A 23,456-nucleotide genomic window follows, 5' to 3' on the forward strand; every position below is an offset into this window, starting at 1 on the left:
CAGAATCCTTAGAAAAATGTGTTTGTAGTGGAAATGATACTTTCTTTAGCTGAAGATCACATGGAGAAAATGATTTATTTTCACTGAACATATAAATGTGATTTCTGTAATTTAAACCCAGATGGACGTCAGTATAAGGACTTAATGAAAACTGCTCTATTTCGGCTTCAAAAAACTGGATGGAATTATCCGACTAGGACCATCACCAGGAGGTCAGCCAATATGGGGGGAAACCTAATTTTTTTAAAGGTGTCATCAACACCCCCCCCCCTATTTTTTTTTTTTTGCCCCCAATTGTACTTGGCTAGTTACCCTATTTTCTGAGCCGTCCCGGTCACTGCTCCACCCCCTCTGCTGAGCCGAGGAGGGCTGCAGACTACCAGATGCTTCTTCCGATACATGGAGAGTTGCCAGCCGCTTCTTTTCCCCTGACAGGAGTTTCACCAGGGGGACGTAGCGCGTGGGAGGATCACGCTATCCCCCCCCCCCAGTTCCCCCTCATCTATGAACAGGCGCATCGATCGACCAGAGGAGGCGCTAGTGAAGCAACCAGGACAGCGCTTCATGATCTCTCAAGCTGCACTTTCAAAGAAACAAGGGAAAACATTCGATGGGTGCCGGGCGAGGGTCTGCGGCACGGTGGGCGTGGCTGTGGTGCGGTAGGCGTGACAAACGCATGACGGGAAGGGCCAATTCGAGTGTTGTGAGTGACGTTGACGTCAGCGTGAGTGAACTGGACGGTACTGGTGATACACTAGATACACCTATAAATGCAACAAATCGGCGAGAAATGCGCCGGAAACGCAGGAAAAATCATTGAAACGTCATGATGACAGAGCCAGAAGTGGTGCATTGCAATACATGTGGTTGTGAATTGCGACAGTACGCCAGTAGAGGGCACTGCAGGCTCAGTTACAGAGCCGTGGTTAAGAGACGTGCTGGAGAAGAAGGGTACCTTTTCGCCACGCGGTTGGAGAAGCTTCACTGGAGTTGTATGCGATCGCTCAATAAAGCAGCCGTTAATGAGATCCCTTCACGTGGTGAATCTGTGTTGAATATAAAACGCGACATGGTGTCAGAAGGTGCGCGGCACCACGGGTGAGTGAGAGCAGAAAAAGAGAAGAAGAAAAAAAACGAGGGAGCGAGGCAGGCGAAGTGTGTTGGCTTTAGCTAGCGTTAGCAGCAGCAAGGCAACAACATGGCTGACAACGCAGGGCCATCGTTATTGCGGCCACCTCAGCCAACTCCCAAGTGCTCCACCAAATGCCACCTTCAGTATCCAACCACCTAAGGCATGCGACTTTTCAAGACCACAGGAGTGGGAAAAAAATGGATTAGAAGCACTTGTTCGAATTACCGCAAGGCTTTTGGGGGGTGCCACCTTCGTAGTGTTTTGTGTGCGTGTGTGTGTGTGCTGGAGCGCAATAATGCAATATGACGTCATCAACACGAACTGTTCCACTATGTTTTTTGGGAGGCCCCAGTTTCACATTATTTGTAAAAGATGTGCATTAATTTATAGGGTGACGCCGGGGCATATACAATATACTGTAGTGAATTAGGGGGGCAGCCCGGGCGGGAACCGCCACAGCCGGGACGCGAACCCGTATCTCCCGCTCCGCGAGCGACAACGTTAAACAGTCGACTAAAGGGTCCGACCCGTTAGTCAAGGACCAACGTGTCTACTTATCCATGCACGTTACACTACTCCCCCTCCTTCGAGAAGTGCCTCCCCGCGCTTCAGCATATCAGCTCCCTCACGCCTCTGGGCGCACGCGCTTCCGATGACCTCACGGTCTCACCATCCCACTTCTGACACCAATGTAGCGAATTCGGGGGGCAGCCCGGAACCGCCACAGCCGGGACGCGAACCCGTGTCTCCCGCTCCGCAAGCGACAACGTTAACCAGTCGACTAAAGGGTCCGACCCGTTAGTCAAGGACCAACGTGTCTACTTATCCATGCACGTTACAATACAGTATATTACACATAAGAAATACAAATACCACAACACACCTTTTAAAAATGCATTTGCCTTTTTTATTTTTTAACATTCTACAAATCATCCCATTTTAAGACATACAAATACCATTACGATATGCCTATTTAAAATTGTTATTTAATCTTTACCATTTTACAAATCATCCCATTTCCAGCTATCTGTCCCAATGGGACAGATAGCTGGAAATGGGTTGATGGCTTTGGCACACCAATATCCAAGGTGTGCCAAAGCCATCATCGACTCGCCACCTATTGGCCCAAAGTGGCCTCTTTTCCTTTCTCTTGACATCTTTCCCCGGTTTCCATGAAGTTGAAAGATGAGGGACTATGTCTACGGCAAGCCAATCACGGTCGAAACCGACCATCAGCCCCTCATCACAATCCTGAACAAAGCAATCCACACCGCACCAGCGCGTCTGCAACGCATGATGCTGAAGCTGCACAAGTTCAACTTGACGCTTGTCTACAAGAAAGGGAAGTTCATGTACTTGGCCGACACGCTGTCTCGCGCACCAAGGAAGAGCACATCACAGCATCAAACTGAACAGAACGACTTCGGAGTGATGGCAGTCCAGCCCATCTCATCAAATCGCCTGAAGGAGCTGCGAGAACACACAGCTGCAGACTCTTCAACGCAAACTCTCCGCCGCACTATAAAGCAAGGATGGCCCGACCGAGCAAGCAGTACTGCAGCCGCTGCAAGACCATTCTTTGCATTCCGGGATGAGCTCAACATTGACAATAACATTGTAATGAACGGAACAAGAGTGGTCATTCCCCAAACACTATAGTCTGAGTACCTGACCATTCTACACAAAGGACATCCTGGGGCCGAAGCAACGAAACGTAGAGCATGTGATGTTGCATTCTGGCCATCCATGGCAAAGGATGTTGAGAACATGGTCCAAGCCTGCAGTGTGTGCAACAGTCTAAAAGGACATCAACAGAAAGAGCCACTGCAACCCACTCCAATCCCAGAACTGTCCTGGTCCACTGTCGCCACAGACATCTTCGAGTGGAACAGTCACCACTACCTGGTCTTGGTCGACTCGTACTCAGGGTGGTTTGAAATCGATCCACTTAAAAACCTGTCTTCACAAAGTGTGGTCAACAAGCTAAAGCGGTACTTCTCAGTCCATGGCGTCCCTGACACTGTCTTTTCAGACAATGCCGCCCAGTTCTCCAGTCAGACTTTTCGTGAGTTTGCCACAACCTGGGGTTTCCACCACGCCACCAGCAGTCCTGAATACTCACAAGCAAACGGCCTGGCAGAACGGGCAGTTTGAAGAGCAAAGAGGCTGCTTGAAACTTCAAAGAGAGATGGGACAGATCTACTTCTGAATCTGCTGAACATTCGGAACGTGCCACGAGATACAACCCTGGGCTCTCCTGCTCAGCGTCTCCTATCTAGGAGAAAACGCACCACCCTACCTACCTGCCAGCCAGCAGCTGTTGGCGCCGTCGTCAAAGGACACTGTAACGGTCCGGGCTCAGCTGTCAAAGAAACGGGGAATGCAGAAAGCGCACTAAGACAAGTCAAGCAAACCACTGCCTGCACTGGAACCGTCCCAAATGGTCCGTCTTCAGACTACAAAGGGACATGACAAGATCGGAGTGATCAACAGGAAGTGCAACGAAACTAGATCTTACATCGTTGAATCGGAAGGAAAGGAATACAGGAGAAACCGACGGTACATTCTGCCAGTATCCGAACCTCAACATATCCTCGACCAAAATGAACGCATTCCATCAGTACTCACTAGAGAGTCAGACCATGGCACTCAAGCGACCACTGAAGAGCCACCACCAGTCATGGAGCCACCTGGACAATCTCAATCCCCCTATATCACAAGATCTGGGAGGATTTCAAAGCCCAACCCAAAATACACTGAATGAAGAGTGCATGGACACAAGAACTGACTTCTCTTGTTGTTGAAATGTTTAATGTTACATTAACACAATTTGCTTCCTTTGCAGAGTTACATGTCAGGCATAGTTCGTGTAAGACCAGCACAAGATAGCAGTACTGCTTTACTAAATATGAGCTACTTTGAAAACATAATTACAGTGAACATTTTGAAAACATAATTACAGCTCTGAACTAAAGAAGGAGGATGTAGATAACCTTGTAGTGTTATGTTTGTACTGACCTGCATTCCGTACTTACAGAGTAGTCACGTGATCATGCAGCCTAGTGGCGGCACTATACACACAGCTACATGCCTGTACACTGTACCTGAGTTCCCCTGCAATGATTATTAAATGTTAAGCCTAGGCACTAACGCTGTCTCCATGCGAGTCATTCTACACTTTGATATGCCATAGTTTGCTTTGTTTTTGTTTTTTTTCCATTCTGTTACCCCATTCTGCAGTCACTTTCTTACCCCGGAATTTCCTAATCCTGATATTATTCATTATTTACTTTGCCAGTGGGTCGTCACCCCTAAGTGAATGTCATTACCTTCAGACGTCTTTCCGTGGTCTTCAATACAGTATCCTCATTTAAATACAAAGCCGTATCACACAATTCCTTTCCCCACAATCTCACAAACAGTCTCTTCTCACCCCGGGACTCGGTCACGAGTTCTCCTCAGGGGAGGTAGACTAGAGTTCCTGGGTCTCAACCCCTTCAACAGACTGGCCGGCTAGATTTAATTGGTGCAGAGGGTGGGTCAAGGAAGAATATGAAGTGGGCTTCCTGGACTAACCCTCAAATTGTCGTGGCAATTATCTAATTCCACTCTGACAATAAATGAGGAGCAAGACAAAGATTTCTTACAGCATTGTCACACTTTAATATGCTAATGAACACACGCACAAAGCATAGATAGCTAAGTGCATGCTCTGATCTCACCTTGCAGCCCAAACATGCTTATTGACACGGTCACACTGGTATGTATCCAGAGTTTCTCCCTAATCCTGTTTGGGGGAAGTAGCTCATCTTTATTGCTGGACTTTCATCCTAATGGATAACAGAACTTGCTCAAAGATTTCATAGATTAGGTCTCCTCTCGTCCTTATCTTCTAGCTCGTAATTCTCCTAGGCAGTTCCTTCAGACCTTGTTACACTCGAGTGAGCTTCCCATACATTCCTTGCTATCAGCTAACAGATAACAATAGGCCTTTATTAGTTCACACGGAGAAGACCCTTCATAGCACTACCTTCAATTTGCTAAGCATGAGCTCTATTTTAATTTATAGACCGCCTAAGACTAACACTAGTTTTATTCAAGAATTTCCTGAACTTCTTTCTTTTATTATGGCCCAATACGACAGAGTTCTTACCCTTGGGGATTTTAATACACATGTTTGCTGCCCTTCCACATCTTGCTTTATCACTGATTTTATTAACCTCTTCAAGTCTTTTAATCTTGAACGATCTGTTAAGGAGCCAACTCATAATAAGAGGCATACTCTTGATCTGGTGTTGTCTTAAAATGTTTTTCTGAACTTCTAGATTTTAATGTCTCTGATCACAAAGCTGTGATTTTTCAAACCCTGCTCCCAATCCCTGCTCACAAGCCATCTACCTATATCTGCTCTCGGTCTTTTAATTCCGAGTCAGCAAGTAGTTTTAGAAAAAGGTTTTTATCGGCTCCGGCTAGTAATACCCTTAATCAGGAGGACCTCTCTCTGTAAATGATTTATTGGATAATGCATAACTGCATAATCCAATGCTCCTGAACAAGCCTACTCTCGACCCTCTTGTTTTAAACAATTTTAGATGAATTTCAAATCTATCTTTTTTATCTAAAATCAAGAAAACCCTGTTGCTCTTCAGCTAATCACATACATGAATAGTTATTTTTGAGCAATTTCTTTTTTAACTCCCCCCCCCCTTTTCTCCCAAATTGTATCCAGCCAATTACCCCCCTCGTTCGAGCCATCCTGGCCGCTGCTCCACCCCTCTGCCGATCCGGGGAGGGTTGCAAACTACCACATGCCTCCTCCGATACATGTGGAGTCGCCAGCTGCTTCTTTACATCTGACAGTGAGGAGTTTCACCAGGGGAGAGGATCACGCCAATGCCCCCAGTTCCCCCTCCCCCCAGAACTGGTGACCCGACCGACCTGAGGAGGATCTAGTGCAGCCGACCAGAACACATACCCACATCTGGCTTCCCACCTGCAGACACAGCCAATCGTGTCTGTATGGACGCCTGACCAAGCTAGAGGTAACACGGGGATTTGAAAGGCGATCCCTGTGTTTGTAGACACCACACCATCTGGACACCCTTTGAGCAATTTCAATCAGGATTCCGTACCCACCACAACACAGAAACAGCTCTCATTAAAGTTAATGACTTATTGCTCACCGCTGACTCTGGTGCTTGCTCAGTTTTAATTCTGGTTGTCCTGAGTTCCACTTTTGATATGGTTGACCACGACATCCTTTTACAAATTGCCTGGAAAACTATGTTTTAGTGCTCTTGCCTGGTTCCGATCCTACCTATCTGACAGATCTTTCTGTTATAATGGGAGAATTCTCTTCATCCCCAGCCCCCCCTCCACATGTTGTGTCCCCCAGGGGTCAATTCTTGGTCCATTATTATTGTCCATTTACACGCTCCCCCTGGGTCAGATCATCCGTCATCATAATATTAATTTTCAGTTATGCGGATGACATCCAGCTTTATGTCCCGCTTACTGGTAATGACACACACTATTTTTGTTGTGTGTGTTATAGCTTGTCTCTCCGCTATCAAGTGCTGGATGTCACAAAACTTCCTCCAGCTCAATGAGCCAACCCAGCTAGCATCCGGATGTGGGCCACTTCAGGCAGTGATGCGGCACTGATGGCCTTCTTCCGGCCCTGACAAAATGGATGTGAGCCTGAAGTGGCCCACATGTATAACAGCACATAAGTCCCAAATATGCCGAATCAAATGTGGGCCTTTTTTGGTAAAGATGCGGTGCTCTCAGCAACATGTAATTTGGATGTGACCCTGAAGTGGCCCGTGTGGTAAATGGTGAATATGGCCCAAATATCTCAAAACAAATATGTGCCACCTTTGGCAAATATGTGGCACATGTGGCATTGCTATGGCTTGGTTCTGGCCCAGATCTGGCAAACAGGAGCGGACCTCCCAAGTGCCATCATTCCACACAGTATGTGGGCCGGATGAAGTGTCGGGTGTAGGACGGGTCCGGGCCACAGCAATTTTGCTATCTGGGAAATCTGAGGTCCTTTTATTTGGGCCCCCTAACCTAACTGGCGACCTGGAAAAGTCTAGGGAACCTGTCTGCTAATGTTAAGCACTGCGCTTGCAATTTGGGTCTTTTTTGACTCCAAGCTCCGTTTTGACACACAAATCACCAAGGTAGTACAGTCTTGTTTTCTCCAAATTGCAAAAGTTGAAAATGTTCTATTTCAAACGGACCTTGAAAAAGTCATCTATGCATTCATCTCATCACGTCTGGATTATTGTTAACTCGCTGTAAACAGGGCTCAGTGAAAAGTCCATCTCCCACCTCCTGCTCGTCCGGTTTGGATAATGGATGGATGGATGGACACATCACTCCCATTCTTGCAATGCTTCACTGGCTACCTGTTAGGCATAGGATTAATTTTAAACTTTTACTAATTACTTTTAAAGCCCTACATGGCCTCACTCCTACATATATCACTTACTTACTCACACCCCATGGGCCTGGTCACTGCCTGCACTCCTCAGGCAGATCCTTTTTAACTGTTCCCTCAGGTAGCCTCGTTACTAAAGGCGACCGGGCGTTTTCTGTTAGAGCCCCACAGCTGTGGGACTCCCTACCTGAGGAATCAGACTAGCAAACTCACTGCCTTCTTCTAAATCACTCCTTAAAACTTACTTTTACAGGAAGGCTTTTTTATAGTAAATCCATTGTTGCCCTGTTTTTATTCTTTTTTTTTTAAAACTGTTCATATCTTATACTTTGATAATTCCATATATTTAACTCTTTATATTTTTCTGGTATTGCTCTGCGATGTGGTAGAAAGGGCTGTTCACAGCCTTCCGATTCCCAGTTAAATGTGCAGCGCAGTCATTTCCACATGGTACAATATTCCTCCACAACACATCCAGTACCTCATAGAATTCATGCTCAGGTAAAAGGCGCTTTTGGACTGGAGGAACTTTTTAAGTTCTAAGAACTGTTGGAGAAACTACCCCCTTCCTTATTGTATCGGCTTCGCGGGAACTGGGAACAATCGTAGCTCTTAGAACGCCATTCTGAGGAGCTTTTCAGCTCCTACTTCAGGGTAGGTACTCCCTCGTCACGAGAGGAGCCTTGAGTGACGGTGATTGGTCCAGATGCAAGTGTACGGTAATTGGTCGAACACGAGCCAGCGCGGCAACAGAAGCCGCCATTTTTAAAACCTGTGTAAAACATGAGCTGCGTGCCTAACAGCTGTTAACGTTCGCCTTTAAACATGGAACAAAACAGGGACACACGGACCGACAGTGAAGTCCAGGCTTTATTGAGCCTTTAATGCAACCACATAGTCCAAATTCACACCGTCTCATATCCAACTCCATTATTATCACAGCAAACAACAAACACATAGCGCTGACCATGGAACCTCCATCTGATCATGGCGTCCTCCATCTTGTTGCTGCATCATGTGCAGAGTGAGATAAACGTATCTATTCGTACACATGTTGATGGCGGCATACAAATTGCGCAGAAATGCCGTTGGTATACTAACCGCGGGATTGCGTCACTTCAGCATTCCTGGCAGTGCTAATGCAAACAAGAGAAAAAAGCCCTTTAGGGTTTGTAATTTTTGGGGAACCTCCCCAGAGGGTAGTTCCTCTCAAAAAAGTCCCCAGAACTGTTTGGTCCGAAAGCGCCTTAATTCATGCTGTTCTGAAGGGTCTAAGGAGGTGCGACTTGCTACCAGACAGGTGTACTGAATATACTGGCAAAACATTTTTCTTGAAAGGTTTATTCACTTGGAATTATACAAATATTAATATAAAAAGATACAGCATTCTTAAGTTCAAAGGATTAAATTGAGAATTTGGTAGAAAACATGAAAATATGTTTTTCTTCAGTGTGTCAGCATCATTATTTCAACTGGTCATACGAGGATGATTATTCGTAAGTCTTCCTTTCCAATGTTGTTGCTTCTTCTCATCCAGCATGGCTGTTTTCAAATACCCCTGTATTCACGAGGGCAATAGCTTGTAAACAAAGGCTCAGCTGGGATCCCACGCCTTTAAAAACAAAAACGACGTGGGATTAAGATTTGTCGATGGAAAATTGACGTTTCTTTGTTTGCATATTCAAACATGAAGACAGTAAATTTGTTAATACCAGGAAAAAAGAGAAAAGTATTTTCATGTTGTGTATTTGATTTGTAGGCTCCTGACAGCACGTAAGGTAGTGTTCGTACTTTCTGCTGATTGATGCACTTACAAACCCAGAAATGGCGTTTCTGAACCTTAACTGTTCATGTGTCCCATGCTGTACACCTTGAAACTCCAGTGCTTTAGTGGCGCAATGGGCATATTCAACAATCCACACCCCTACCCCCACAAAATCCAACGTGAAAGCTGCCTTTTCAATAATGTCATACACTGACTTGGTGTTACACCAGAATCTGCAACTGTCAAACACTGTGACCATGTGTGAGTGTGGTGTGATTAGAGCCGCGTTAGGGAATCTTATTATGGTAAAATATTACCTTTTAATCGCTACTAATGTTGAAAATATACCCCCAAGCCATGATGAAAATAAGAAAAACAAAACGTTGTTACATGGATTTACTAACTGCCGAGCACATCCTGTACTTTTCCTGTGAAATCTTAACTGGTGCACAGGAAGTGACATATTTTACATATCCATAGACTAGCACTTATCAAATAGGTAAGTAATTTTTTACGCTATTTAAATTGAAATTAATAACTTGAAACAAATGAAAAACTACGAGTGCAGCTCTCCGCCAGGCAGAGCTCCCCCTCTCCGGTGCTCTGACTTAGTGACACACAGGAACATACGGACAGAAAAACCAGTGTTTTCCTGCCATTCTAAGACTTTTGTGCAGTGCCCAAGTCGACTGAGCGGGAAATATGGAAAAAAAAGTTTTTAATATGCAAGGCTCAAGCTAAACAAATCTACCTAATAAAAACGTTTTGCCTGTCAGTCTGTGGATGTGCAGCCTCCTAGGCGGACCCTCGCATGAAAGTGACCAAGTCTGACATGAATGACAGAGAGCAGGCTATCACAATTTCAAAGCCTTTATTAAAAGGCTTTTGGTTGGTCAGGGAAATGACTTAGGAGGGTGGTCGTCCCTTTCAGCACACCATCTAGTGATGATGAGTAAGGTGCCCCCCCCCCCTAATCTCGAGCAAAATGACTAAATTACAATCCTCATAAGCCAAACCCTAAAAAAGGCACAACTACCAGGACATTATCAGATGCTTCATAGCTCTTCACAACCCTCTAATGCAGCAAACTGACCCAGTCATTTTCACTGTGCAGACTACGCCGGGTGTTCTCATAAAGAGCACGACTCGGGCTTAACATCTGTCACAAAATAAAATGGCTATGCTACATTAGAGCACACTATTCAATTTCACTCAGGATGCGACTATACTTAACGTTTCAAGTGTACCCATTTTTTTGTGGATTCATTCAAGTCATCTTATGTAACTGCAAATGAATAGTCTAGAATCCCTCTCACCGCATTTCTCAAGATTTGTATGTACAAATCACTTACTCAACCATGCGACAGCGGTGTATAGACAGTCTCCTGTAGGCATCATCAAGATCAGTCACGTCCTTGGCACTCCACAACCGTTCCGCTACAGCACTGGCACGAGGCCTTGAAACAAGGGAAAAGGAAAAACCTTAAGTGACTGAATTAAAATATGATCGATAATGACCGATAATCACATATGAATCATACCAGAGCCTGGGTGTCAGGTTAGTGGCATCCACGTACTCCCCCCACAGACAGGCTTCCCCACCAATCACTAGCTTCTTCTGGGCTTCAGTTCCTGTGTCAAATTATGTTTAATAGACGATTAAATCAGAAATCACAGGAAATGCACCATTAGTTCAAAACCTAAATTGTCTGTAGATCGTTTTAAAACACTGAACTTTATAATGAAGAATTATTTGGTGACCTGTTGCTCTGTATGTGTAATACACTAAAATATTCCCTCTTCTTCATCCAACAGGCTTTCATGCATTTGCAAAGAGGTGACAAAATAAAAACCCCATGACTCTTTAAGCCGTCATTCAGACAACGTTGAACCTCAATACAGAGTAATTATTGATAAGCTAAGGTCTGCAATCCCATGCCATAGTAAAATGACAAAGCATCTTAGCATTCTGGGGTAGAATGACAACAGGACAATAAAGCATGTATAACGCTAAAGGCAACGATCCCAACATCCATGCTGAAATAAAGCATGACTGGCTGTGGCTAAAACAAGTTCACAACTGTAAAGAAACTAAAAATTCCATACAATTACAGGCCAACAAAAATTATCATAATGGAGCATACCACAAGGACATTTTGCTTGCACCAGCATCACTAAGAGCAAGTTAACTTCTTGTGATGTGCATGAAACAGTTATGCAAACACAAACCATTGAAGTGCTGTGGGTCGGCCTTGTAAATGCCGCGCCAATCCTGGCCGTAGGAGATACGGTTCAGGTACCAGGGAGTGGAGAGCAGGGTCTGGTACCCTGATGATGTAACCTTTGCCATCTCTTCCTGGTATTGCTGCTGGTTTCCTTTCCACACATGTATAAGTGTGTCTGGTTTCAGCTACACAGCACACATATGCATTTTTAGTACCAGGAATGGTAAGATTAACTAGAAACTGGGGAAGAACAAAGAAAATACAGGAGGAGCCTTCCATGTTGTTTGTTGGGTACATGCAAGACAGTAAGATGATGTAAGCTAAAAAGATGAAAGGCTGATGTTCTTCGTAAGTCAGTAAGTAAGTAAGAGTTTATTTATATAGCACCTTTTAAAATGAAGTAAGAAAGTGCCGCACAAGATACTACTACTACTACTAATTTTGGCTGCTCCCGTTAGGGGTCGCCACAGCGGATCATCCGTTTCCATCTCTTCCTGTCCTCTGCATCTTCCTCTGTCACACCAGCCACCTGCATGTTCTCTTTCACCACATCCACAAACCTCCTCTTTGGCCTGGCAGCTCCATATTCAGCATCCTTCTCCCAATATACCCAGCATCGCTCCTCCACACGTCCAAGCCATCTCAATCTTGCCTCTCTTGCTTTGTGTCCAAACCGTCCAACCTGAGCTGTTCCTCTAATATAATCATTCCTAATCCTGTCCTTCTCTGTCACTCCCAATGAAAATCTTAGCATCTTCAACTCTGCCACCTCCAGCTCCACCTCCTGTCTTTTCATCAGTGTCACTGGTCTCACGACCATCTTGTAAACCTTCCCTTTAACTCTTGCTGGTACTTTTCTGTCACAAATCACTCCTGACACTCTTCTCCACCCTGCCTGCACTCTCTTCTTCACCTCTACTCCTTGCATCCTTACTGTTCTACTGTCCTCCCTCTCATTCACGCATATGTATTCCATATTGCTGCGACTGACTTTCATTCCTCTTCTCTCCAGTGCATACCTCCACCTCTCCAGGCTCTCCTCAACCTGCACCCTACTCTCGCTACAGATCACAATGTCATCTGCAAACATCATCGTCCATGGAGACTCCTGCCTGATCCTGTCCGTCAACCTGTCCATCACCACTGCAAACAAGAAAGGGCTCAGAGCCGATCCTTGATGTAATCGCACCTCCACCTTGAACCCATCTGTCATTCCAACCGCACGCCTCACCATTGTCACACTTCCCTCATACATATCCTGCACCACTCCTACATACTTCTCTGCAACTCCCGACTTCCTCATACAATTACCACACCTCCTCTCTCGGCAACCTGTCATATGCTTTCTCTAAATCCACAAAGACAGAATGTAACTGGCCTTCTCTATACTTCTCAATCAACATTCTCAAAGCAAACATCTCATCTGTAGTGCTGCACAAGATACAGATACAGAAAAATAAACAACCTACATACAGAAAAGTATAAATTACAGACCTTTATAGGGAAGGCAAGTTGGTAGAGATGAATTTGGAGAAGTTTTTTTTAAAGTTGTTTACAGATTCAGCTGATCTAACAGTGGTGGGGAGACTGTTCCAGAGGGACAGGGCCCTTACGGCAAAAGCACAGTCACCCTTACATACTTCTCTGCAATTCAACTTAAGCGACTTTGAGTATTAGAAAAGCGCTATATAAGTTTATTATTATTATTATTACTACCCTTGGCTTTGCGGAGGGAGCGGGATATAGATAAGAGACGCTGGTCGGAAGACCTGAGTGGCCCAGAGGTGGAGTAAGGATGTATAAAAATGTATAAAGGGGCAAGACTATGTAGGGCAAGGTTCCTCACTTAGTTTTCCCTAGCAAAAGTTGTTTTATGTGCAGATGTTGTTGTTGCTGCTATGATAATGATTATTATTATGATCACTGTTATTATTATCATTACCATTATTATTATTATCAGTAATAGTAGTAGTAGTAGTAGTAATAATTTAGGCCTAGGACTCTTAAAGCCTGTGCTGAGGGTCACACAGGAAAAAAAACGTACTCTTGAAACAAAATAAGTCCAAAACCAACCATTTAACTATGGACAAATGGTCAAAAATAAATGGATGTTCATTCACCAGTCAGTGAGAGAAGAGAGAGCGACAGGATGAGGCAATCCTTCTGATGTTGGGTCTGTTTTCTGTTGTGGCAAGCCTGAGTCACTGGCCAAAATGTGCATAGGTGAGTCTGCTTCTTTCCTGGTTCTAGATCGAGTGTGAGTAGGAGCACTGCAATAGCTCTCATGTTTTTGAATCAAGCTTGGGGAACCACATTGATCCAACGTCTTTGTGTTGTGCTTTGAGCAAATCAGATGTTCCCACCTCCAAGACCTCCATCTGAAGAACTGCCTCATCTACGGATGGTACCAGCCTTCTGGCCCCTGCAGTCCACTGGCTGTCAGCTATAATGGAGAATGGCTGTCTCAGTAAGAGGACGATGTCACCTGAGAGTTTAGGGGGGCTTTCAAACCATTCCTTGAAGTTTTCTGCCCGTTTTCACGAAATCCTTCAACGCTGGATCACACTGCATTTTGTTTTTCCGAGGGCTGCAGACTACCACATGCCTCTTCCGATACATGTGGAGTCGCCAGCCGCTTCTTTCCACCTGCCAGTGAGGAGTTTCGCCACGGGGACGTAGCGCGTGGGAAGATCACGCTATTTCCCCCCAGTTCCCCCCCCCGAACAGGCGCCCCGACCGACCAGAGGAGGCACTAGTGCAGCGACCAGGAAACATACCCCCATCCGGCTTCCCACCCGCAGACACGGCCAATTGTGTCAGTAGGGACGCCCGATCAAGCTGGAGGTAACACGGGGATTCGAACCGCCGATCCTCATGTTGGTAGGCAACGGAATAGACCGCTACGCTAACCAAATGCCCGTCCTGAGTCAGTTTTTAATTGACAATGGGATGCAGTTAATTTCAGAATGCGCTATAAAAAATAAAAATAAACAAAAAACAACGAACAGGTCAGGTGGGTAATTCAACTATATTCGGTCCCCACATAATAAGTCTCCTGCAGAGCTGTGGACCCTTTCTCTTTTTTTCTTGGCTAAAGTCAACATGCACAATTCTACATATTGAACAATTTAACCCATCGGACTGAATCTAACTGAACCTAGTGCACACCAACAGCTAATACCAAAGAAACACCACTAAATTTGCCAACTAACCACACCTCACCATGTTGTCTCTCTCCACATCTCAGTGAGACACATCTGTCTCTTGTCAATACTTTGTCACAGCTATGCAATTCACGAGCATGAGCCTGTTGAAGGAAGTCTAGTTTTAGATTTCAGTTTTGACAAACTGAAGGACTACACCCAAAGTGGCCAGAATATGTTGCTCTACCCATAGAGATCTTTAGTGTGTGAACTGAAAGGACACAACCCTACTTAATGAAGACTGACCCTTGAAGTTAAGCGGCTCAACCTTGTAGTACTTCTGCCAGTCCTGTCCGTAGCTAATGTAATCTAGGTACCAAGGGGAAGAGAGGATGGTTGCGTAGCCTTCTGCCGTCACATTGTGCAACTCTTCCTCCAGCTTGTTGCCAATCCACACATGCACTACTGTGTCTGGTTTGAGCTGCAATTCACAATCAGGCTGAACTACTGTACTCAACTTAGGGACAGATGAAGATGTTTATCGTTATCATGCTTTGAAAAGCAAATGTAATTAACGACATACCACTCAAAACAAAAATCAAAACTCATTTTAGTACTAAAGCATGCAACAATGGCAATATGAATGAAGTGTGACAAAATGTGTCTTTGGTTACCTTAACTCCGTTGTCAAAGACTTCCTGCCATATCACGTAGCCCTTTTGTGTTGTAGCGACGATATCCAAGAGTCTACCAGTTCAAATGAGAGAAGAACAATTGTGTTTTTATTTATTTATTTATTTTGTTAGGGACTGGGTTTAAAAAAATAGATTTCTCTCAGAATCAAATTAGTCCTAGGCTCCTTTTTAATAGTAGAGCTTTATTTTTCTTGCTAGTATTACTATATCTTGTGTTTGGATTGTGCATAAATATAACGGATATGCATGATGGGAAAATGCATCTCTGCTGTACACACTTTTATCAGATTTCTCTGGCCATGCAATATGCTGATTTCCTTACACGTCAAATTACTTCCTTTTTTTTCCCTCCTTTTTCTCCCCAATTGTACCTGGCCAATTACTCCACTCTTCTGAGATGTCCTGGTCACTGCTCCACCCCCTCTGCCGGTCTGGGGAGGGCTGCAGACTACCACATGCCTCCTCCGATACATGTGGAGTCGCCAGCCCCTTCTTTTCGCCTGACAGTGAGTTTCACCAGGGGGACGTAGCGCATGGGAGGATCACGTTATTCCCCCTCCCCCCCGAACAGACGCCCTGATTGATCAGAGGAGGCACTAGTGCAGCGACCAGGACACATACCCACATCTGGTTTCCCACCCGCAGACATGGCCAATTGTGCCTGTAGGGATGCCCGACCAAGCTGGAGGAAACACGGGGATTCGAACCGGCGACCCCCGTGTTGGTAGGCAAGGGAATAGACCGCTATGCTACCCGGATGCTCTAATTACTTCCGCTTTTAACATCACTTACTATAAAAACTTCGAGCAAACAGTTTGACCTTGAGCTCTTATTTGGAATTGAGCGCAAATTTGTGTCTCTTTCTGATGCAGTTCCTATAGGTGGACTGGAGACGGATCAGACTTCCTCAAAGTTGCCTAATGTGGTCAATTGCGTATAACCACAGTGAAATACATTTCATTCACCCTTAATGCTTATTCACACCAGCTAAGAAGAGATCCTGCAAATGAAAACCAGCAAATATCTGCCTGAACGTATGACATACTTCTGAATGTAGAACGACTCCAGCATGCTGTAGTCCCCTCCAAAACCTTGCTGATCCATGAACTTCTGAATGTCTGGGTTGGACCTCCTGTGGGTGGAAGAAAAACATCAGATGTATAATCTTGATTATAGGATACGGAAATAAACAAATTAAACATGACTTTTTCAACAACCCAGATAGAAAACATGCGACAAAGCAGGGTGGAGAGCGATGGGGAAGGATGAGTCTGTCTCTTTAACAGAGGGGCACACATCAGATTCCCGGCGGCCGGAGACGGGCAAAGATAGAGTGGCTATACAAAAGTCCACACACCCCTGGTAAAATGGCAGGTTTTTGTGATGAAAAAAAAATGAAACCAAGATAAATCATGCCAGAACTTTTTACACTTTTTTTTTAATTGCAACCTATATAAAATAAAGTGAAAATCAATCAAATATTTTGAGGGAAGAAAAAGAAAAATACAAAATCAACATGTAACAAAATACAAATACATGTCAAATGTATCAAAATAAACTATAGAAATACTGGGGTCAAAAATGTAATAAATTAAAATACATGTATTTTGTGTTTCAAATGCCAAACAAAATACATAGCACCTGAAATGTTAGAATATCCCCAGAGGCTGCTTCTGCAGAGGAACCAGTTTGTGTTATGGTCAAAGACAAAGACGACAACTGATTGTGAGAGGTTTTCCTAAAAAATGTGGGTCTACAGGGACGTCCGGGTAGCGTAGTGGTCTATTCCATTGCCTACCAACAGGGTGATCGCTGGCTCGAATCCCTGTGATACCTCCGGCTTGATCGGGCATTGCTACAGATACAATTGGCTGTGTCTGCGGATGGGAAGCCAGATGTGGGTATGTGTCTTAGTCGCTGCACTAGCGCCTCCTCTGGTCGATCGGGACGCCTGTTCAAGGAGGAGGGGGAACTGGGGGGAATAGCGTGATCCTCCCATGTGCTACGTCCCCCTGGTGAAACTCCTCACTGTCAGGTGAAAAGAAGCAGCTGGCAACTCCACATGTATCGGAGGAGGCATGTGGCAGTCTGCAGCCCTCCCCGGATCGGCAGAGGGGGTGGAGCAGCGACCGGGACGGCTCGGAAGAGTGGGGTAATTGGCCGGGTACAATTAGGGAGAAAAAGGGGGGAAAAGACTAAAAAAAAAAAAAAGTCCCTCGGTCTCTAACCCTAACCCACAAATAAACGGCAGCGGTTTCAGCACGGTGACGGGGGTCTCACCAGCAGTTGAAGTCAACCTCGTCGCCCCCAAGATGAACGTATTCATCAGGGAACACTGTGCTGATCTCCTTGAAGAACTGGCTCATAAAATCATAGGTGGTGTTCAGGATGGGGTTAACTGGTCCAAAAGTTCCAGAGGGACTGGACCCAGAGTAGCAGGGTGTAAGTAGGTCTTTTTGGCCTGAAAAGGGAAAAGGAGTCTTAGGGAATATGGCTTGTTGTATTCATAGCTTTCACTTTTTTTTAACAATGAAAACATATTGGGACACTCTATGCTTGCCTAATTACCTGAATTTTGAGCGACACAAATGTTGCCTCATTAAAATGAAACTAATGAACAAGGCACTGACCACAAGACATTTCTCTCCAGTAATATGTACAAAACTGACCTTTGCCCCAAGACTGAGTGTGCCCTGGAGTATCAAACTCCGGCACAACACGAATGCCTCTCAGACGGGCAAATTCAATAACCATCTTCACATCAGCAGGTGTATACACATGTGTGTATGGGTGGTAAGCTCCCTATGAACACATAGTTCAGTCAAATAATCTCCTTAGGAGTGACTGAGCAAGATCAAATGTGCTTGTATTAAAAAAAACAAAAACAAAAACACACACACAAAAAACCCAACAACTTAACATTTGTGTGTTTTTAATTCAACTGTACAGCTTTCTCGGTTAATTGTGTGTTTTAACATAACTTATCACACTGACCTGCTGGCTCAGCTGTGGAAAGGTTCGGCTGAAGTATGGGAAGGAGGGGTCATCCACGATGTGCCAGTGAAATACATTGAATTTGTTCATTGCCATTGCTTCCTGCGGCAAAGAGCAAGGAGAAACACATAATGAAAATAAACTACTCTTATTATATTGAAATTAAAATGAGAAGGTCAAATTAGAAGGTCAATTTGACCTACCAGATTTGCCAAGATGACTTTAATGGGCAAGAAGTGCCGAGAGCTGTCCAGTAAGACGCCTCTATGTGCAAATCTTGGGAAGTCACTGATTTCTGTTGCGTTGATGGTTTTCTGAAAGGAGGCGAAGTAAATCAGCAGGAGTCAAAATCAATCTTACATCAGATTAAACCTTTCTTGACATCACTTTATTTCTGTTAATGGAAACTGAAGATGTGAAAATGGATGCCCATACACACATACAATGATCTTCTTGTAGAACCTCAAAACAAAACAAACTTCCTTAATGCGATTAAAAAGTTAAAGGGAGTTTAAATTCATTGTTTGGATTAAAGTTTGGATTTATTGACATTAGGTGGTATGAGTAACCACAAGAGAGTTAGCGATGCACGGACGTGACCCTGGTTGGTGACTCCCGTGGTAAAAGACCTGGCTGCTAGTCCCAGCTAGCAAGCAAAAAAAAAAAAAGAAAAAGGAAACAAAGCAAACAGGGTCAGCTAAGAAAAACACTTTAAGCCTTAATAAAACAAAGATTATAAGATCTGTGAAAACTAATTTTTTCCTCTGACCCAGTTTGCTGCTATTCATTTTTCTGCCAGATCTGACCACGAGAGTCCCACCGACACCATCTCATGGTAACTCATATCAGCTAGTGTCAACAAATCCAACCATCCCATTAAGAACAACTACGTTTGGATCTGGCTGTGGCAGTTAACTTACGGCTCCATGCTCATCTTCATACACCAACTGGCTGAAAGTTTCAAGACCTATCAAGAAGGAAACAAGATAACAGAAAAACAAGGCCATTAAAGCACTGTCAACTAGTAATTATTTTCTATCACACAACAGATGTTAAAGTTCAACACACACACACACACAAGTGAAATGCACATCAGCTAAGATACCGTGGGTCTTTAATTTGAGGTAGTGTTGTCAATTCAATTCAATGACCATATGACACAAACATAACATGTTATGACTTACATTTTTAAAAATAGATCACCTGAAACTTCTCAATATTTGAATAAGAAGTTATGAAGTCTATCTGTAACCTTTGATTTCAACTGGTATTATGAAAGAAGACAAAAAAAAAAATCATACCACGCAGAGCACCCCACACCTTTGGTGCTTTTAACAAAGCATAGGTCTGGTTAACTGAAAGCTCATCTGTTGGGACAGACAGATGAAATTGTGGTTTAACATAACAAACATACATATTTAACAAAATATAAGAATGTAGCAATGATTTGGCAAAATATACTGCAGTATAAAAATATGCCGTTAACATGGTTAGATATAGGTCCCTTTCACACTTGAAAGTCCAAACCAAGGTCTGAACCAGAGTCTGGTTCTGGTGCTTTCACATCTGTTATTTTATAGTCATTAGGTTCAGGATTTTTGCTTTCATACCAGCGGACCTTGACTTGAACTTTTGGCTCGTTGTTGCTGCCAGGTGCGCTCGTTGTTGCCAGGAGCGCTCGCTGTTGCTAGGTATTACTGTTTGTGTTTGTTTGATCACTTCCTATGATCGATCCGAAAGTCCGAACCTTTGATTTCACATTAGACATTCATGAACCTTGGTCTGAACCGAGACTACCTCCTGAGCTTGGACCAAAGACCGAGTCTTTGATCCCTGTACCCTGGTCCAAGAGGTTTCACACCTGGCAATCTGGTAAGGACTTTTCTGGAAAGTCTGAAAGTCCGGACTAAACAACATAAGTGTGAAAGGGCCCTATATAGTGTACCAATGGGAACTATAAAATCGGCTGCGGTGACCCCTTAGAAACAGGGAACAAGCCGAAAGAAGAAGATGGTCAGATACAGTGTATATATGTAACCAAGCCAATTTCTTTCCCAATAAGCCTACCGGTACTTTTCAATTTTGTCACGTACTAGAACCATATTTACTGCCACGTAGTTCATGAACATAAAGGGAATTTGACCTGGCATGTTGGTGCAAGAGGGAAAATTAACAGCAACAGTAATGTTTTGTTTTGGGTTTTTTTTTACTACCAATGGTTTATTGTATCACAGCCCAACAGTGCTAAATTTGAGTCTTTATGGCTCGGAGAATTTCACTGGTCTCAATTAACCGTTCCCTGTAAAAGTCGATGTCGTCATAATCTCCAATTCTATTAGAAAAACTTGAGGAAACCCTCCCCCCTGTCTTTAGAAATAAAACCACCTCCGGCCAGGCAAGATAAATTTCGGGGGGGGGGTGGTGGATCAAACCATTTTCGAAGCATGGGGGGTGCTGTATTTTTGTTGTTAAAATATTACGTTTAAACCATATACTGGATATGGTTTTGACATTTCCTCAGCTTATCAAACATGGACATACAGTAAAAAAATAAAAATAAAAAATCTCTTCAATTTTAGGGGTGCTGGGGTTCAATTTAGGGGCGCTGCAGCACCCCCAAAAATGGGCTAGAAACGCCTATGCTACCGGGTTTCATTTGAACACACTGTGCGCATACTGAATACAGGACCTACTGTGAATTAGCCCAAATCAGGCCCGGGCTGGCCTCGTCAGAGCGCTGGCTAAACTCACATGACTCGTCCGACGCTGCGCGGGGGTAACCGTCACATTCGGGGTCGGGCGACGTGATCCACACCTGTAGCTCCGCCAGCCCAGGCGCACCCAGCGCGGTCACTCTCCTGGCGTCTGCGGGATTTCTCGCGTTACCGAACACGTATTCGTAGTACCTGCAAATCGAAACAACAAAAGCATGTTTTGTTTTTCTTCTTCTGTGTGGCCAGTGATTCAGAAAAGGGCACTTGTGGAAACACTTCCGATTTCAGCTTGACATGGGACAGGACTGTCTTTCTGACAGAGGAACCAGTTTAAGGCTACGTCTTACAATATTATAACGTATTAACTACACTTTACGATATTATAACGTGTTAACTACACTTTACGATATTATAACGTGTTAAGTACACTTTACAATATTATAACGTGTTAACTACACCTCACCTTCTGTAAGCGTTCTGCAGGAGGCTGCAGCTTGAACCTGCAGTGGAGTCTTTGGAGTCAACCACTTGGAACGCGGAGCCAGCTAATTTGAATGAAACGGTCGAAATCCGCACGTTCTGCGGCAAAGGCCAAACAGAACCGTATTCGGAACCGCCATCGACGAGCTCGTCCTCTGTGTTCATGTTGCTGCATCGTAGCCCCCGACAAATCGCAACGGCGACCATCAACACGAAAAACCCCGGACTTGCGAGCATCGTCCCAGCGAACGCCGACGTCAGGAGACTTCTTCTTCTTCTTCTTCTTCTTCCTCCGCTTCTTCTATTTCTGCTTCTTTTTCTTCTTCGTCTTCTTTTTCTACCGCCTCTACTTCTTCTTCTACTACTACTTATTATTTTTCCTTTTTTCTTTTTTTTCACCGAACAATTCTTTATTAACACAATAGCTTAAGTATACAGAGAACCGGTACACAAAACGAACATAAATAACAAAAGGAGCTAGGGGTACATTCCATTCGTTGCATAAAGGTATTAAAATACATACACAAATTAACAGTTTTGGCAGCGTTTTTGTTTGTAGAAAAAGAAACAAATTTTACGTATTGTTCGATTTCTTTCGGGAAATTAACAAAAAAACGTTTTTTGTTTGTGAATTTGCTTTCGTGAATAATTTTTTTTGCCAATATTATTAACAGATTTATTGTGAAAAAATATCTGTCGCCTTTTTTTGCGGCCAAATATCACATTCTCTCATAATAAAACAAAGTCTTTGAAAAGATGGGCAATGACAAATCTGCAAAGGTCTTGCCAGAACTTCTTCGTACGTTTTGTTCTTTTTCTTATTCTTGTTCTTCTTTTACTGGTGGACTACAAACAAACTTTAGATGTACATACCGCCGCCTAGTGTACTGGAGTGTGTAACAGCATGACTTTATGGAGGTAGATTTCTGGATTTTGCACCTGTAACTGTTTGTCCCGTCTCGAACAGACCTTTGATGCTCCACTCCCTTCCCATGTCGACCACCCTGCTCTTCAGTCTTTCTCTTTCTACACTGAACTTCATACAACCATACAACCTACCGGCACATGTCCAACCGTTCCCTTACAGTTACAAGTCTCACTTTTATCCAACAGTCTTTTTCATAGTGTATTAAGTCTTGTATGTCCTAATCTCAACCTAGAAAAAAAATGCCATCTTTCCTACATTTACCTCTATAACTTCTCACTCTGACATACTTTTGAATTTTGTAATAATCTTTACCCTTAGTGTCGTTAATCCAGATTTCCTGCCAACTTTTCATTATTCCGCGATAAATTAGTGATTTTGCTTCTGAGCTCCCGAAGCACATTTCTGAAATACCATTATCATTTCTGTTTAGTGTACTTATAACAAGTTTATCTGAAGCCTAATTTCCCTCGACTCCAACATGCGCTGGTATCCAACAGAAATGAATTTCTATCCCTAGTTGCTGTAGATTTAATAAGATTGTATGGACCTCATTTAATAGATCATCTTGAACTGTTTGTCCTGATTTTATACATTGTGTACATTGCAGCAGCAGAATCTGAACATATCACTACTTTAATTTTTTTAAACGTTTTTTTTGGGGGGAAGGGACAACGTACATTAATCAACATTCGAGACAAATGTATATGTATCCGACTTGATTTTGTTAGGCATCCTAGGATAATAAAATAGTACAAAAATAAATAAACATAAAAATAAACATACAACATAGTTAATATACAATACAAGAACAGCAAGAGCAAACAAGCAAGAAAATATATACAGAATATATAAATAATGTAGAAAATTATAATAAAGATAATATAGAAAATTATATATATATATATAAGCACACATACAACACAGCTAATGTA

At 43.6% G+C, this 23,456-nt stretch overlaps 1 protein-coding gene across 2 annotated transcripts; it reads right to left on the reverse strand.

The window, feature by feature from the left end:
- Positions 1 to 8,442: 8,442 nt before the first annotated feature.
- On the reverse strand, positions 8,443 to 21,914 carry hexb (hexosaminidase B (beta polypeptide)). Of its 2 annotated transcripts, none has more exons than XM_056290651.1 (14): positions 21,580 to 21,914; positions 21,154 to 21,308; positions 19,704 to 19,769; positions 19,323 to 19,369; positions 18,606 to 18,716; positions 18,403 to 18,504; positions 18,078 to 18,210; positions 17,689 to 17,869; positions 16,454 to 16,540; positions 15,388 to 15,460; positions 11,575 to 11,755; positions 10,887 to 10,977; positions 10,698 to 10,802; positions 8,443 to 9,192 (listed from the first exon to the last, which is right to left on the reverse strand). In XM_056290651.1, the coding sequence occupies exons 1-14, from the start codon at positions 21,831 to 21,833 to the stop codon at positions 9,129 to 9,131; spliced, it is 1,650 nt and encodes a 549-aa protein (XP_056146626.1). In that variant the 5' UTR covers positions 21,834 to 21,914; the 3' UTR covers positions 8,443 to 9,128. The 2 variants fall into 2 exon arrangements, with proteins under 2 accessions (XP_056146626.1, XP_056146627.1); XM_056290652.1 differs by lacking the exon at positions 11,575 to 11,755 and adding an exon at positions 15,020 to 15,194 and having other exon boundaries at positions 21,580 to 21,909.
- Between the last annotated feature and the right edge of the window lie 1,542 nt (positions 21,915 to 23,456).

The sequence above is a fragment of the Lampris incognitus genome, chromosome 12 (assembly GCF_029633865.1).
Source record: "Lampris incognitus isolate fLamInc1 chromosome 12, fLamInc1.hap2, whole genome shotgun sequence".
In the NCBI taxonomy this organism is placed as follows: domain Eukaryota; kingdom Metazoa; phylum Chordata; class Actinopteri; order Lampriformes; family Lampridae; genus Lampris; species Lampris incognitus.

Excerpts from the sequence above, each read along its gene's own strand:
- hexb (XM_056290651.1), bottom strand. The coding sequence starts at position 21,833 with ATGCTCGCAAGTCCGGGGTTTTTCGTGTTGATGGTCGCCGTTGCGATT. Across the intron at positions 11,756-15,387 it reads TCTTTGACAACGGAGTTAAG|CTGAAACCAGACACACTTAT; the intron begins GTAACCAAAGAC and ends TGTGCTGTGTAG. Across the intron at positions 10,978-11,574 it reads CGACCCACAGCACTTCAATG|GAACTGAAGCCCAGAAGAAG; the intron begins GTTTGTGTTTGC and ends AATTTGACACAG.